Here is a 15128-nt window from a genome sequence, read left to right on the forward strand (position 1 = left end):
AGGTGACATTTGATCAAATGAATTAGTGAAGAATAAATCCACACATCGGACGAAGACCCATAAAATGACGCATACAAACGGGTATATACTTTACAGAAAGGATAACCCTCGCACAAGGTGTATGTGCAATGAGGTGGGCGAAGTGGAACATATTATGCGTGAAAAGCGACAGGCAGAATAGTTCTTTTATCACTGAACTTGTTGCCCCTTTTCATTTTGCACACTTTTTCAGTTAAGCACAGGCATGTATATATGCACATGAATATATACATATGCCTACGTCTGTGCGTTCCCACTTCCACCTTGGTGATCACATATGACCTTCTTCTTTGTTTACATAATTTCCCATTTCGTCTCATCGCAAAGTCAGTTGCTTCTCATTTTTTTTTTTTGCGCATCGCCTCCCATTCACACCTTTTATGTGTGCCCTGGAAGCTACATCAATTTGAAAATTTGCATTTCACTTGGACACAAATTTCTTCTTTTTTTTTTAATAAAGTATGAATACTTCATAGCGAAGAAAGCCAAATGGTCATTTCCCCTTTTCATTTTAAAAAAAATTTATGTACTACTAATTTTCGTATAATAACATACGCGTGAATAACAACCTACATATAATTAACAAAAATTAGTGACAGCAATAATTTGTAGTGCGTTTTTTTTTTTTTTTTATAATATATCGACGGGTAGTTTAAAAAAAAAAAAAAGGACGAATTAAGTGTGCGTACATACGTGCATGTAAACATACGTGCAAACAGGTATGAATGCATTTTACGTGTTCCTGCAACGGTGGTGAGTAGTTAAAGGGGTGGTACCTTCTTGAAGACGGCACGTGCTAGACATACTCGTTAAATTTTAAATGGTTACACTTGTGGACAAAAAAAAAAAAAAAAAAAAATAAAATGGCCGACTCAACCGAATTAAAGTCATAAAATCGGCAAAGGCGTAACTTGGACGATTTTTTTAAAACAGAAAAAATGAAGGGAAAAAAAAGTTTGGCTCCAAAAGGGTTAGTAGTAATTCACATGGAAGAAGAACCTGGCGTGTAAGCACATTCTGCCAAAGAGCTCTCTCTCCGTATCCATTGCGCCTCCTTTTTTTTGTTACGATTCATCATTTTCTCCTTTTCGGTGTGCTTCCTCTTATTTGCGCAGGTAATGCGAAATCGCTGAGCATTTTCATGCCCTTTCGATGTCCACATTTTTGGTGAGCAGGTAAATTTTCATGTCAATTTCGAGGTCTCCGATGAACTGCTTGTCAGTTGTCAGGGCCATCATGAGTCCGCCGAAGGAGGCGTAAACGGTCCTGCGAAAGGGGAAGGGCGCATATAAAATTATGCACACCGGATGGCGGACTAAAAGGGGATTGCAACAATTGGTGTGATTTCCCGCATGTGCGTAGCGTCTACGAAACGAACCTCCTCTCCGAGGACAACTCTTCGAATTTAAAAATCCTGCCACTCATAATGTACTCAATGTTATTCAAAGAAATGTTTTCACCCTGCTCCCATATTTTATCATCATTTTTGCTCAAAATTTTGTCTTGTAGAGCCAGGTAAATAGCCTATCGAAGGTGGTGCAAGGTGAGCGAGTGCGGTGTGTTCATATATACGCGACGTTCATGCGGTGCAGCTGAAAATGTATCATCACAATGGGATGTAAAATAGGAACGTCAGGGGGGGAGAAAAAAAAAATACAAAAAAAAACAAAAAAAAACTCATTCCGCCATTGTTTTACCTTCTTTTCCTCTACTTTAAACAACTCCGAATGGACATCAAGAATTAATTCCGCGTCATACCCCGTACTTTTCGCCTTAATTCTGCTGACTTTCTCAAACTTGGAATTATCTACACTGCTTATCACAAAGCGATCTTCGAACAAAATGTTTGACGCCATGCTTTTGAGCCTTTTTTTCTCCTTTATATATTTGTTACATATGGGGATGATAAGTTTGTTCCGAATACTGCCCGTTAATCGGTGTTATGGGTTTCAAAAATAGGAGATGAACGGCGATCGGGAAATGGGAAAAGGAAAAATGATGATCAGGAAAAATTGCCACATGTATTTGCATTCATATTTATATGCATATGTGGCGGTACTCCCCCACCGCCTTGGCACAAATGCGCGAACTTTTAAAACCGGTTTAAGCAGAGCGTTACATGTAGAGAGAGAGAGGTGCAAGGAAAATGCCCCTCAAGGAGAAAAAATGGGGCACTTCAAATCATATAAACGAAGAACGTAAGCGTTATTTTAAACCTTTCCATTTGAAAAAAAAAAAAAAAAAAAAAAAGAGTTCCCTTTTCCGAGCTGATAAAAAAATTACGTGCATTTTTATTCGATTAAGAGGAGTCCATATAGAGCTATTTAAAGAATGACGGGTCACTGACCAGTCGTCGGGACAGTTGCCCCATTTTTGTAGAGGCGCAAAAAAGGGGATCTCCCATTTGGGGGTGGGGGTACCGTACACCCTTTTTACAACCCCAAGACGATTCGCACAATGCGCGTATGCGAAACGACACCTGAAGTTATCACAGAGGTAATCATATTTGGCTTCCCCAAAAAATTGAAAAATTCACTTTTTACAACGTAGGGCAGGGCTATAAATGTTCGTGGGGGGCGGCTTAACGTAGAGCTGCTATGTGTCGAATGTGGGGATGGGACCTTCCCCCCATGGTGGGCAAATTCAGCCCCCCCAGCTGGCAGCTCCCATTGTTACACATAAGCTGGTACAAACTATTTTAATGTTCTTTAAGGTACAGTGTTGTACATACAGTTGGTTTGGAACAGGGGTGGGGATGCACTTTGCACATAATTCACAACTAGGGGGTTAAAAAAAGGCGCGCGAAAAAGGAAAAAAAAAAAAGAAAAAAAAAAGAAGGCATTATTTACAACTATGAAAAAACGAATGGGACCCATTTCTCTTCACGCACTCTCTTACCCCATTTGTGGAAGGCTTGTATAAAATTTTTATACATTTCTCATCGTTGCAGATTTGTGTATCATTATGATGGGAATGATACAAAAAAAAAGAAAAAAAAGTGGGGGGGGGGAAGGTGCACCCGATAGGCCCGATGCACCTCCCTTTAACAAGGCGAAAGGTAACCATCCGATTACCCGAAATTGTGGCATAAGGATAGGTAAACTAAAGCGTCACATCATATCTCGTTTTACAAGGATAAACATGTACATAAAAATGGTTAGGACGTATACCCTACGTTAGCGTAATTTACATTTTGAGAATACCACAAGTGGGCTGTCCCTCGGATTGGCAAAAAAAAAGAGAGACGGGGCGAACGAGCGACTGGGCGAATGATCGACTGGGAAAATGAGCGACTGGACGAATGAGTGACAGGACGAATGAGCGACGGGACGAATGAGCGACTGGACGAACGAGGGAAAGGCCACTGCTCAGTAACTTCTTCCAAAGAGGCACCACCGCTTGGCGGGCTTCCCCGACCAGAAGCATTTCGTGTTCGGCGGGAGTGGCGGCTGATCTAGAGGAATGCACAAAGGCTTCATAGCGCCGGAAAGAGACGTCTCCGTGTTAGCCTGGTTCTGAGATAATCTCTGCGTCTCTTTCTTTATTTCCTCCTCTGTTGATATGTCCTCACACCATGGGGCTAGGACCATTTTCTTCCTATTTAAGGCGTCCATAACTTCGCTGAAGCTGGTGACTTGCACGATGGAATCATCTAATTTCTTTTTCGCGTTTAGGAAAAGCTTCTTATGGATGTCAACAAGCATCTGTTGTGTTTCTAGCAAAACGGACTCCTTCTTCACATTGAACTTTTCGTTGGTATCTCTCCTTACACAAAGGCAAGAATTATTTTGAATATCTTTGGGCCCCACTTCTATCCTTATGGGCACTCCCCTCAACTCCCAGTGGTTAAATTTGTACCCAGGGGAATACAAATCTCTATCATCAAAGATGCAATTAATTTGGGCACTCTTCAGCACCTTCTCAATATCTTTGCAATAGTTAAAAATAACATTTTCATCCGTGTTCTTGTAAAGGATTGGCACAATGACCACTTTAAATTTAGCAACTTTGGGTGGTAAAACTAACCCTTTGTCATCCCCATGGGTCATGATCATAATTCCAATCGATCTGGTGGTGCACCCCCAGGAGGTCTGATGTACATACTGCTTCGTTTCATTTTCATCTTCAAATTCGATTTTAAACATCTTGGCAAAGTTCGTACCGAGGTAGTGGGATGTGGCTGCTTGGATGGCCCTTCCATTTTCACTTATAAACGCCTCTGCGGTGGATGTAAAATTGGCTCCTCCGAATTTTTCCCCTTCACTTTTTATCCCTTTAATAATTGGGACGGCTAAACATTCCTCGTACCATCTTCTATACAAATCCAATATGTCGAAAACCATTTTGACCGCTTCTTCTTCATTTTTATGAGCCGTATGTCCCTCTTGCCACAGAAACTCCCTCGTCCTGATAAACGGGGTGGGTTGTTTAAATTCCCATCGAACGACCGTGTTCCACTGATTCAGTTTAAGGGGTAAATCCCTATGCGATCTGATCCATTTGGAGAAAACGGAATACATAATCGTTTCGCTCGTTGGCCTAATGGCTATTTCTTCAGGGAGAGTCGAATCGCCATATTTTGTTACCCACGCAACTTCTGGGCTGAAACCCTCTATGTGATTTTTTTCCCTCTCCAATTTGTTCTTCGTTACAAAGAGGGGGAAATACGAATTTTCCACATCCAATTTTTTTATTTCTTTGTTGAAAAAGGCTTGCACGCATTCCCATATGTAGTACGAGGCGGGTCTGAGGATGTAGCACCCGGAGATGTCGTAGTACTCTATCAGCTCGCTCTTCACAATGACTTGTGTGTACCATTCGGAGAAGCTCGTCGTTTTCTTGGCTGTGATTCCCAGGATATTGGCGTCCTTCGCTTGGTCGTCCTTTCCCGCGTTCGCGCCGCTGCCAACACCGCTTCCAACACCGCTTCCAACGCCGCTTCCAACACCGCTTCCAATGCCGCTTCCCCCCTTTTGCTTCTCCAGTTTGTCCTCCTCCAGCTGCCCGTCCTCCTTCTTCAGTTTGTCCTTCCCCTCCTCGATGTGGATGTACTCCGGGGCGTGGTTATGCAGTTGACAAAACTTGACGACGTCCTCCTGCTTCATGTACAAGCTGCTGTAGTTGTGCATTGGGTGGACAATCATATCTTCCATGCTCTTCAATTCGTCGTCAAAATATAGCTTCACAAGATTTTCCTGGTCGAATTTCAAAGCAAGGGGAGTTAAACTGCCTGGCAGCAAATTCAGCATGCTTTTTAAATTCCCTTCATCTACAAATCTTAAATTGGACGTTTTAAAAAGGCTGGACAAATATTTTAAGTCGACTGTTTTCCAGTTTACTGTACATAGGAAGAAATAATTTTTTTTTTTATCTTTGAGGAATAAATTTTTTATAATATTTTTTGAGTTTTCTAAATTCATATCTAGGAGATCCTTAATCGAGTTGGCCTTTGCATGCTTCACTTCTTTGTATTGAATTTTTAGTTCGTCTAGCTCTTTGCATAACACTTCAGCCTTCTTCAATTCCTCCTCTGGCACGTTTTCTTCGCAACTGGGGCTACTCATTTTGTTCAAAATGGAACTTCTCCTCACAAATGCGTTCACGCAGTGGTTGCTGTAATTGGAGCCTTTTACTGAGGTATCTAAAAAGGGTTTTAGCAGTCTCATGAACTTGTCATGATACCGTCACGAGGGGGGTGGGCGAAGGGGTAGACTTCTCAATTCTGTTTACCGATCCGTGTTTATGCTTAGTTGCCCTCTTTTGGACTTGCTTCAATTTATTTCTCCCCTTTCTGGTGAGGCAGGAACGCTCGACTTGTTAGCACTTCAAATGTGGAACAAAAATTACGCAGTCGATGCAGCCTTTGACGGGGTAAGCAGCAGGACGGATGTCCTCAACGAGAAATTACGAAGGTGGCTAAGCGAACACGGTTGGCTTCACCTCTGTTCGAGCTGCGAACGGCAGATCATCAAATTGGCAACGCAGTTGTGCAGGGGGGTGACGTGGAGAGAAAAGGATACACTCGTGTGGGATGGCGCTCGATTCGACGCAAATGGGTCCTTAGCATTTGCATAAAAAGGTACATATATTTATAATATATATGTATGCATTTATATACATATGTATACATGCATATATTTATACATTTATACGCATATGCATATACGTACACGCAGGGGTGATCTTCTCAACTTCGATCGCGCTGGAACGGCCACATAAACAGGGCATGATAATGACACGCTTATGAGAATGCACAAGTAAGTACATACATACTTGCCGCACGCTACATGTAAAAAGAAACAATTCAGTAGAAATACAAATGCAGGGAGAGTGGCAACGATGGTCGTGCTTAGGAACATAATGCGCTGCTCTGAGGGAACAATCGAGAATATTTCTTTCCTTCGAGTAAAGAAAAAATTGAAAAAAAAAAAAAAAAAAAAAAAAAAGTTACGTCATTTTACTGGTACATAATATGAAAACGTAGCACAATGCGAGACTACAGAAGTGTATTTTTTTTTTTTTTTTTTTTCCGCCAAAATGTTTTATTTAAATTTATGCATTCACAACTGGGTGAAGAAAAAATGACACAAAGGTGTTTTCACAAAAATAGTGATGGAGAAACGCAGAAATGTTTAAATCTGTATATTGTTCACCCGTATGCAATTTTTTTTTTTTTTTGTGCCACTCAGGCAGATTGGGTTAAAAAAAAAAAAAAAAATGAAGCCACTTGATATGAGGTTAACAAGTTAAGCATACCAACTGGTGAACAGCACCATCCGTTACCAATCTATTTGTGGTTATTTTTCCCCTACTTGTATGGAGTAAATGCCCCATGTGGCCTTTTTTTTATTCGTCAAAATGTATGTTACGCGGTTAAATGGCCATTCTGCGTTGACAACACTGTTGGGGGAGTTATACAAATATTACACTCACACCCGCGTTTTTTTTTTTTCTTCTCAAAACATGTGAAGAAGAGCTCTTAACCAAATGTAGCATTAAGGAACACCCTTTTAACAAATTGCACATTTTTTTTTTTCATTTTTGTAAAATGTTGCCTAACAAAGTTGTCAAAAAAAATGGTCATAAAATTTTATCCAGGGGATAGGGTCACCACATATGCACGGATTTACGCATCTTCACAGGCATACATAAAGGCCTACAAATTGAGCACACGCCGTTGAAATGACATTTCGTGCAGGGAAAAATAGCACAAGTGGTATGACAAAGGAGGAGAAGCATAAGCGGGTAGTCGGTGAGTTGCTTCGCTGCTTCGTTGCTCCGTTGGTGAGCTGTCTTTTCGCGCGCACTTCGCATCAGCCATGTTTACAAAATGGATGTATACATGGGACCGCACTGTGACACCACAATTTTGTAAAAATGTATTGACAGAACGAATCTAACGCCACATGGGTGATGGGAACTGTGCGTGCGCTCGTCGGTTTGCTAGGTTGCGATGTAGTCCTGTGGTCACCTGCACGTGTGCCTTTTGCAAAAGTAAAATGACACATGTGGAGGTACATGTAGCTGTTCATATATGCCTACGTACGTATATAACGCACCGCATCATTCGACGCACCATTTTTGCCCTTCCCTAAAGTTACGCACTCTTTTACTGTGAGGTGAAAATTAGAGAAGAATCTCCAAAGGTGTTTAAAAAAAAAAAAAAAAAACTTATATTCTTTATGTGACAAAAAAAAAAAAAAAAATGAGTTCATCCTAATTATGCATATGTTAAAAATGAACAACTCATATGGGAACGAATTGAGGGTGGAAGGAGAGGGGGTATTCCAGGTGCATGTGGACCAAATGCATGCGTAGCGCGACGATGTAAATATTACTCTACTGCTTAAAAGAACGCCACAAATGGAGGCACATAAGCACAGCACTGGCATAAGAACTAGCACGCATAACTGCGTTCAAACATACGTAATAAACGTAGCAACGCGTGAATATCAAAAATCAAAAATAATATAAAAAAAAAAAAAAACATACTGGCGTAATAACGCAGTCTGCAGGGGCTCCCTATTTTAGCGGCGAATTACTCCTCTGCGAGCCACTCCGCGAAGGCCTTCAGCCGCTTGTTGTTCGCCAAGTACTCGTCCTCTTCGTTTTTGCTGATCCATCTGCAGAGGGGGGGGAAAGGAAAAACGGGCAGTGGAGAGTACAACTATGCATCTAGCGCAAAATGGGAAGCGGTGTGTAAAACTGTGCACATAGCGCAGAAAGGGATGATATTCACGCGGGCAGGAATATACAAGCGAGCGGGTCTTATTTCTGACGAGCAGTTCGCTCACACAGCATGGCTGTAGCTGCGCCTTGACTAAAATCGCTCCGCTTTGTCGTCACTTTTTTGTTTTATTTTTTTCTTTTCTTTTTTTATTTTCCTTTCCGCTTACTCATTAAAATAGTTGAACTCAAAAATGTCCGAGTGGTAAATGTACTCAAAGGCGGCGCACAACTTCTCCGAGCCGTACACGTTATTTTTGACGTCATTGGCGAGGAACTCCTTTTTGGAAAAATCTAAAATCAAACCGTAGATGGTCTCGTAGTATAACTGATCGTCCAGAAGGAAGGACGAAAATAGCAAGTCCAATTTTGCCTCGTCAAAATTTTCCACCCATGTGTCTTTATCAAACTCCATGCTGTTAATGAAATCCCAAACGATAGGGAAAAATGAAATGATAACATCTAAGTCTGTGTAATTTAGGGAAAGTCTGAAGCTTTTCATTTCCAAAATTTTGTGACTCATATGCTGTGGTTTTTCAATTGCTTCTTTGCATAATAATGATATTTCTTTTACAAAAGAATTTTTTTCATTCTCCAAATTTATTTTATCAAAGTGGTTATTTATATCACTCATGTTTGCAGTGCTGTTACGATTCGATTCATCTTCCTTATCACTTACATTGGTGTCGCTCAAAGTGCTGTAATTTTTCGATGTAGAATACACAGAGTCTTCGTCACTTTCCTCTTCCGAGTCGTACTCTGAGAAGCTCGTCATTTTTATCTTTCCATAGTTCTCTGCGTCCCCGATTAGGGAGAAAAGCCGCAGCTGCTCCTCAGAGTACCTGGTCTTTACGATGAATTTGCTCAGTTCAAATGGCTCTTCCGCTGCCACGTCCCCGTTCTCGTCGGCCAGCTCTTTGGCGTCCGTCGCCATTGCATGAGCTTCTTCCTTCTCCTCTTTTGCGTCCGTCGCTATTTCGTTAGCTTCTTCCTTCTCCTCTTTTGCGTCCGTCGCTATTTCGTTAGCTTCTTCCTTCAACTCTTTTGCGTCCGTCGCTATTTCGTTAGCTTCTTCCTTCAACTCTTTTGCGTCCGTCGCTATTTCGTTAGCTTCTTCCTTCAACTCTTTTGCGTCCATCGCTATTTCGTTAGCTTCTTCCTTCTCTTCTATCACCTCTTCATGCACTTCTTTTACCTCTTCATTCTCTTCTTTCACCTCCTTCACTTCAGTCATCTCTTCCTTCTTTTCTATCACCTCCTCCTTCGCTTCATTTACCTCCTCTTTCACTTCATTTACTTCCTCACCCACTTCATTCACCTCTACTTTCACTTCTTTTACCTCTTCCTTCTCTTCCGTAACCTCCTTCTCTTCATTCACCTTTCCGTTCTCTTCTATCACCTCCTTCACTTCAGTCATCTCTTCTTTTTCTTCATTCACCTCCTCTTTCATTTCACTCACTTCCTCGTTCACCTCCTCCTTTTCTTCATTCACCTCCTCCTTTTCTTCATTCACCTCCTCTTTCACTTCTTTCACCTCCTCATCCACTTCTTTTACATCCTCCTTCACTGCTTTCACCTCCTCATCCACTTCTTTTACATCCTCCTCTTCTTTTACCTCCTCCTGCTTCTCCCCCGCCGCGGCCTCTTCACCCCCCTTGTGCGTACTCTCATTGAGCGCGCTTTCCGCATTCTCCTTGGTGACGGACTCCTGCTCAAACTGCATAGTGTGTGCCTCTCCGCCGCTTGCATCCGCGGAACAGTCCTTCTTCTCCCTTTCCTCGGCGGAGTGATCGTCCTGCTCTTTGCTCCTCCGGTGCCCCTTCAACTGCCCCTTTAGGTGTTTAAAAGCGCTTAATCTGGTATACTTCCCTATTTTCGTGTCCGCGGGGATGTTCATATTTTTCCCCAAAACGCAGCATTCGTCAATGTATGCACCCTCGTTAATGACATTATTCTCGCTGATAAAGGAGCTGATAATCGTCACGTTATCCTTTACGATAGAATTTTTCCCAATAATGCTATTCACAATTTTTACATTTTTTCCAATTTTGCAATTTTTACAAATAACGGAATTTTCAATAAATGTCTTTTCAGAAATTTCTGCGTAATTTTCCACCAAGACGATTTTTAGCAACTTACAGGAATCATCAATGATGGCATTTTTGGCTTTATACAATCCAGGTTCGCAAAAAATAAATTTGGGAAGGTCAGGCAACAGGTGAGAAGAGTTAGCCAAAAAGGGGTGGACATTTCTCTCAATTAATGTTTTAAAAAATTTAAAATAAATCCGGAAATCTGTCAAGGTTGTAATTATTTGGTTACATTCTGTGTAGTTATAATCGTTGTTCAAAGAATGCACATAAATTTCTTCTATTTTAATTTCCTGCTTCAGGATGTTATAAATAAAATCCTTTCTCATACACTGGTAGTCAAAATTTTCTTCGAACAATTTGAACACTTGCGGGGTGATGATAAAAATGTTTGGCATTACGAGGTCATACGAGATGATAATTGAGTTGGTGGAGGTGCTAAAATTGATGGTTGGCGTATGGTATTCTTTATTTTCTTCTCCTACTTTGCAGAGAGAGGCCTTTTGATCCTTCTTTCCCCCTCCACTCACTCCAGAGGTGGCTGCCCCCTTCTTACCATCCTTAGGCTTTACCTCATCAAATATTTCGCTTGTCAAAATTAAATAATTTTTATTTTTTAGGGGTTCAAATAGGAGAAGCTTGAAGGAGAAATTATCGTACGCAATGACAAAATCGTCATTGTGGGATTTATTTTCATCACTACAGTGGGACAGGATAAGAGTCATAATTTGATTTTTACATTTTTCCTTATTTACAAAATGTGCTTTTATAATTTCTTTTATATTTGCAATGGGAATTGTATCGGACAGGAGCAATAATATGTCTTGATAAATCTCTACACACTTTTTAAAATCGCGTAATGCGTCACCTAAGGTTTTTACCTTTTTGCTCAATTTAATAATTTCAATGTCTAAATCGTTGTACCTTTTTTTGCTCTTCTGAAACTTCTCAATGTAATGCTGCAACTCCTTCTCGTGGTGAGTCACCACTACGTAAATCTTTTTAATATTATTTTGTTTGAAGAAGTGCAATTGATAGTCGATTAGGCACGCCCCGTTGAGGGGTACAAAAAATCTGAGACTTTCTGTGGTTAGCGGCTCGTATATTTCGTCAAAATTGTTTTCGATTAGCAACCCCACCAGGTTTTTCTTTTCCTCGTCGTAGAGGAGGTTAAAATCTACTTCCTTCTTCATTTTTTTGGCCTCCTCAAGGTTCGCACGCTGGCATGGGCGACTCTCCGGTATGTCTGCCCCCTCGCGCGCCTCTTCCTTCGGGTGCCAGCGCTGTGTCCCGCGCTTCGGTTTGGTTCCTCGCCGTTTGTTCTGCTACTAGCTCTTCGCGCGTTTCTCACTTCCCTCACTTCTGCAACGTTTGCAATATTTGCACCTTTCGCTGCTTCCCCCACTGCCGGGTATATCGCTGTGGACGTCGCAAGACCTACGTGGAGCTGCCACACGCGCAACGCCTGCTGCTCTTACGCTGAACGATCGCCTTTTGGCTTCGCTGATTGGCTAACAAAATTTCCCCAGGCATAATACTGCAGAAAATGTTCACTTCGCCGTAAAGGAGTTCCTCTTTATTTTTTTTAATTGACATTTGTAAAGAGGTTGACAAACGGAGGGGCTTACTTTTCGCAAAAATGGCTCTGTTGCTTGGCAGAAGAGAAAAATGGGAACATTCGTGCAAGTATTTGCTCCGCCTGTGCTGTACTGCTCGCTTCAAATAAACGCAAAAAAAGGTATTTCTTCATATATGTATGTAATATTTATGTATTTAAAAAAGAAGGCGGAGGGAAATTTTCGAAAAAAAAAAAACAGGAGAGGCTTTTCCTTTTCTCAAAAATGAAAGCAATTTATGGGGCGAGAAAAAAAAATCCTTTTTAATGCATCTCAAAGGAACTGTTAAATTGTTCCATTAAAAAGGGCTCAAAGTTCAGCTTCAGAGTGATGCGACGAATATGGCGTTATTCCTTATCACCACGTGTTAAAAAAAAAAAATTAAAATAAAACGTGAAATAATACAATACGTTAAGGTTAAAAACAAATTAGGTAAACGTTTACAAAAAATGGCATGCTGGATTAGGCAGGCGAATTTGAAGCAGTCTCCTCGCATGTATGTGCGTATAAACCCGCTTGTGTTGCGCATATTAAGCAAAAAAAAACGCAAAATGAACGCAATGTGAACGCAAAAACAACGCCAATGTGGGCATAATTCACGTAACGCCCACCCGGGCAACTGTTAACGCACACGTTTCGGCTTCGCTGCTGCTATTTGCACAGCGGCGCAATGAATATTCCCGGGGGGGTGCGGAAGGGAAATATAAATTATTGAATAAACGAGTGAATAAACAAATGATTTAACAAATGAGTAAATAAATGAATAAACAAAGGACCAGATGAGAGCAGCACAATTACGAGAGGAGTCTTTTAATTTGCCCGCACAAATGGATCCACGAAAACGAAGGGCAGTTGACCATTTGGGGGGAAATAAAAAACCATTTAATTACACCGTTTGAAAGAATTGACAAAGGTTTAAAAGGAAGAAAAAAAAAAAAATTATTTGCCACATATACATTTGCCGTCTACAAATATTGGGGCGTTTAAACATAACGCTGTGTGTCACCACTTTTTAAAACCCCAAGTGGGGGGAGATCCTTAAACAGGTACGATTATCCATTTGAGCGAAACGGATAAGTGACGAAATAAATCAACGCGGAAAAACCAAATGGCAACAACGCAGATAACGCACAGCTGCAGAAAAGGCGGCGAACCAAAGTAACACATCCCCATCTGCAATGAGGTGTACTGTGTGTTGCGGCTGGCGCGCCTAGCAGGGACACTTATTTTACGCTGCGGGGAGAGCTTCACCAAACTGTAAACACCTCCTCCCCCTCTGCAATTATAAAATTAGTCACTCTTTTCGCTTTGCATATTTTGAAACCAAACTGGGTCTCTGAGCCATGTTGGCTTGTTTAAGATGTACGGAGTTTTTTTCATGGCAGGAGTGTCTTCCCGTATATGTTTGTACAGATCGTTTCGGCAGTGCTCCAGTTCCAAATGCAGCTTTTGACATATGCCCAGCTGTTCGATTTCTTCCCTAAATGGGGCAACAAAAAAAAAAAAAAAAAAAAAATACGATTATATTTCCTGTGCAACAGTGTGTACTAGCCATGATGGCTCGTTAATGCGCACAGTAGCGATAGGCATATGTACATGCACATGCCAGCAATAGCCTCTTCTCTTTTTTACGATTCATGCATGTCAGTGGTGTCCTTTTTATGTACGCAAGAAGGAACACACACAGGTGAACATTTGTGCCCCCGCGAGGTGTGCTGTGGTGGGGGCTCTCTTCTTCCACCCCATATGGGTGGCTCATTTTTTCTCCTTTTTCCGATTTACGCCTGCTTACTCGCTCAAATACGCGCACTCGTAGCGGTACTGCTTGGCCGAGTTGTAACAACTCCAGTCGTCGTTTTCGCTGTTGGAATCTATTATTTTGTTCGTATAAAAGTCAACCGCCCTTTTGTTAGCCAGGTGTCTTCTAGTGGTTATCCCCATGAGCAAAATGATGTTGAAGAAGAAGCACCCGTACACTACCTTTGCCGTCCTCCCCAGTTCATTCCACCCCGTTCTTAGCTGCTGAAATTTGAACATTTGGTTTAATCGCCCTTACTGCTATGCTAATTATACGCTATGGGGAACGCCTCAACTGCTGTTCCAAAAAAAGAGAGTTAATTTTAGGATCGCTCTTACGGCGTGGTGTTGCTTTTGACTGTTTGGCGGGCCGAGCCTATTTCGCCGCTAATCGTGTATGCACATAGGGAGATACCTAAACATGTACGTGGTATGAATGGAAGTGCGGCCGCATGATCGTCAACCGCTGCTATTTTGTACACCCCTGTGGAGACTCCAAATTTCACCTAGAGGAGGTATCTCAAAATGCGCAATCGCGTAAACGACCGCGTAATTTTTCATCGCATGAGCAGTTGAACGCGGGCATACAAAATGTACATGTGTGTTGGTCTCTTCGTTGCAAACGTTTTGGTGATTTTAAAAAAGTGCGTTCATATACTTGTACTTATTTTTTCTTTCGCCAATTTGTGAAGCGTTTTAAAGCGCAAAAGCAGAAAGGCAAGCGGAATTTTATCACAATTTTGCCACATTTTTGTCATAATTTTGTCGTAATTTTGCCACATTTTTGTCATAATTTTGTCATATTTTTTTTTTTTTTTTTTTTTACGCCTTCCTCCTGAGTATTGCGCAAAGCCGCTCATTAACCAAAGGGCATTTCTTCACCAAAGTATGCGTAATTTCTATTTTAAACGTTTTAAACGTTTTAGCCATTATAAACACTTTAACCATTTTAACCATTTTAAGCATTATAAACATTATAAACATTATAAACATTTTAAACCTAATTTTTTTTTTTTTTTTTTTTTTTTCTTTTGGCGCATTACTAGGTCATGCTGAATTACATTGTTGGACGAATATGCGCATGTATATGTACGCACGTGTAAATGTACATGCCCGCGTTTGCCCCTTTTTAAGTAACATTTGTGATTATTCTCCCTCTGCCATGCATGAACGGATGAGTGCAAGCATTATGTCCGTGCGCACGTCTGTATATTAGCCCGTTCGCTCCCCTGTCGGCCGCGCCTTTTGGTACTCTTTTCCCCACGTGTTGCCAACGTGAGCGACGAATGGGCCGTTAGCTCACAAAACGGCATGCACATGGGGTGTGACTGTATGTACTTGTCCACGTGGGGCAGTCACA

The 15128-nt window shown here is 41.3% G+C and overlaps 4 protein-coding genes across 4 annotated transcripts, besides 6 other annotated features; all 4 read right to left on the bottom strand.

Moving 5' to 3' along the window:
• The first annotated feature begins 297 nt into the window (after nucleotides 1-297).
• Nucleotides 298-317: a microsatellite.
• A 579-nt stretch (nucleotides 318-896) lies between these two features.
• PVX_123375 (RNA polymerase subunit 8c, putative) lies at nucleotides 897-2030 on the bottom strand. Its single transcript, XM_001617186.1, has 3 exons — nucleotides 1737-2030; nucleotides 1418-1563; nucleotides 897-1305 (listed from the first exon to the last, which is right to left on the bottom strand). Exons 1-3 carry the CDS (start codon nucleotides 1893-1895, stop codon nucleotides 1179-1181), a joined length of 432 nt encoding a protein of 143 aa, XP_001617236.1. The 5' UTR covers nucleotides 1896-2030; the 3' UTR covers nucleotides 897-1178.
• A 1377-nt stretch (nucleotides 2031-3407) lies between these two features.
• PVX_123380 (bifunctional aminoacyl-tRNA synthetase, putative) lies at nucleotides 3408-6446 on the bottom strand (the record flags this gene model as incomplete). Its single annotated transcript, XM_001617187.1, has 1 exon — nucleotides 3408-6446. The coding sequence occupies exon 1, from the start codon at nucleotides 5703-5705 to the stop codon at nucleotides 3408-3410; it is 2298 nt and encodes a 765-aa protein (XP_001617237.1). The 5' UTR covers nucleotides 5706-6446.
• Nucleotides 3794-3833: a microsatellite.
• Nucleotides 4169-4193: a microsatellite.
• Nucleotides 4681-4700: a microsatellite.
• A 1631-nt stretch (nucleotides 6447-8077) lies between the features above and the next one.
• Nucleotides 8078-11548, bottom strand: PVX_123385 (hypothetical protein, conserved; the record flags this gene model as incomplete). Its single annotated transcript, XM_001617188.1, has 2 exons — nucleotides 8078-8162; nucleotides 8436-11548. The coding sequence occupies 2 exons, from the start codon at nucleotides 11546-11548 to the stop codon at nucleotides 8078-8080; spliced, it is 3198 nt and encodes a 1065-aa protein (XP_001617238.1).
• Nucleotides 10938-10959: a microsatellite.
• A 133-nt stretch (nucleotides 11549-11681) lies between the features above and the next one.
• Nucleotides 11682-11707: a microsatellite.
• A 1554-nt stretch (nucleotides 11708-13261) lies between these two features.
• Nucleotides 13262-14559, bottom strand: PVX_123390 (hypothetical protein, conserved; the record flags this gene model as incomplete). Its single annotated transcript, XM_001617189.1, has 2 exons — nucleotides 13764-14559; nucleotides 13262-13451 (listed from the first exon to the last, which is right to left on the bottom strand). The coding sequence occupies exons 1-2, from the start codon at nucleotides 14006-14008 to the stop codon at nucleotides 13262-13264; spliced, it is 435 nt and encodes a 144-aa protein (XP_001617239.1). The 5' UTR covers nucleotides 14009-14559.
• Nucleotides 14560-15128: the final 569 nt, after the last annotated feature.

The sequence above is a fragment of the Plasmodium vivax genome, chromosome 14, assembly GCF_000002415.2.
Source record: "Plasmodium vivax chromosome 14, whole genome shotgun sequence".
NCBI lineage: Eukaryota > Apicomplexa > Aconoidasida > Haemosporida > Plasmodiidae > Plasmodium > Plasmodium vivax.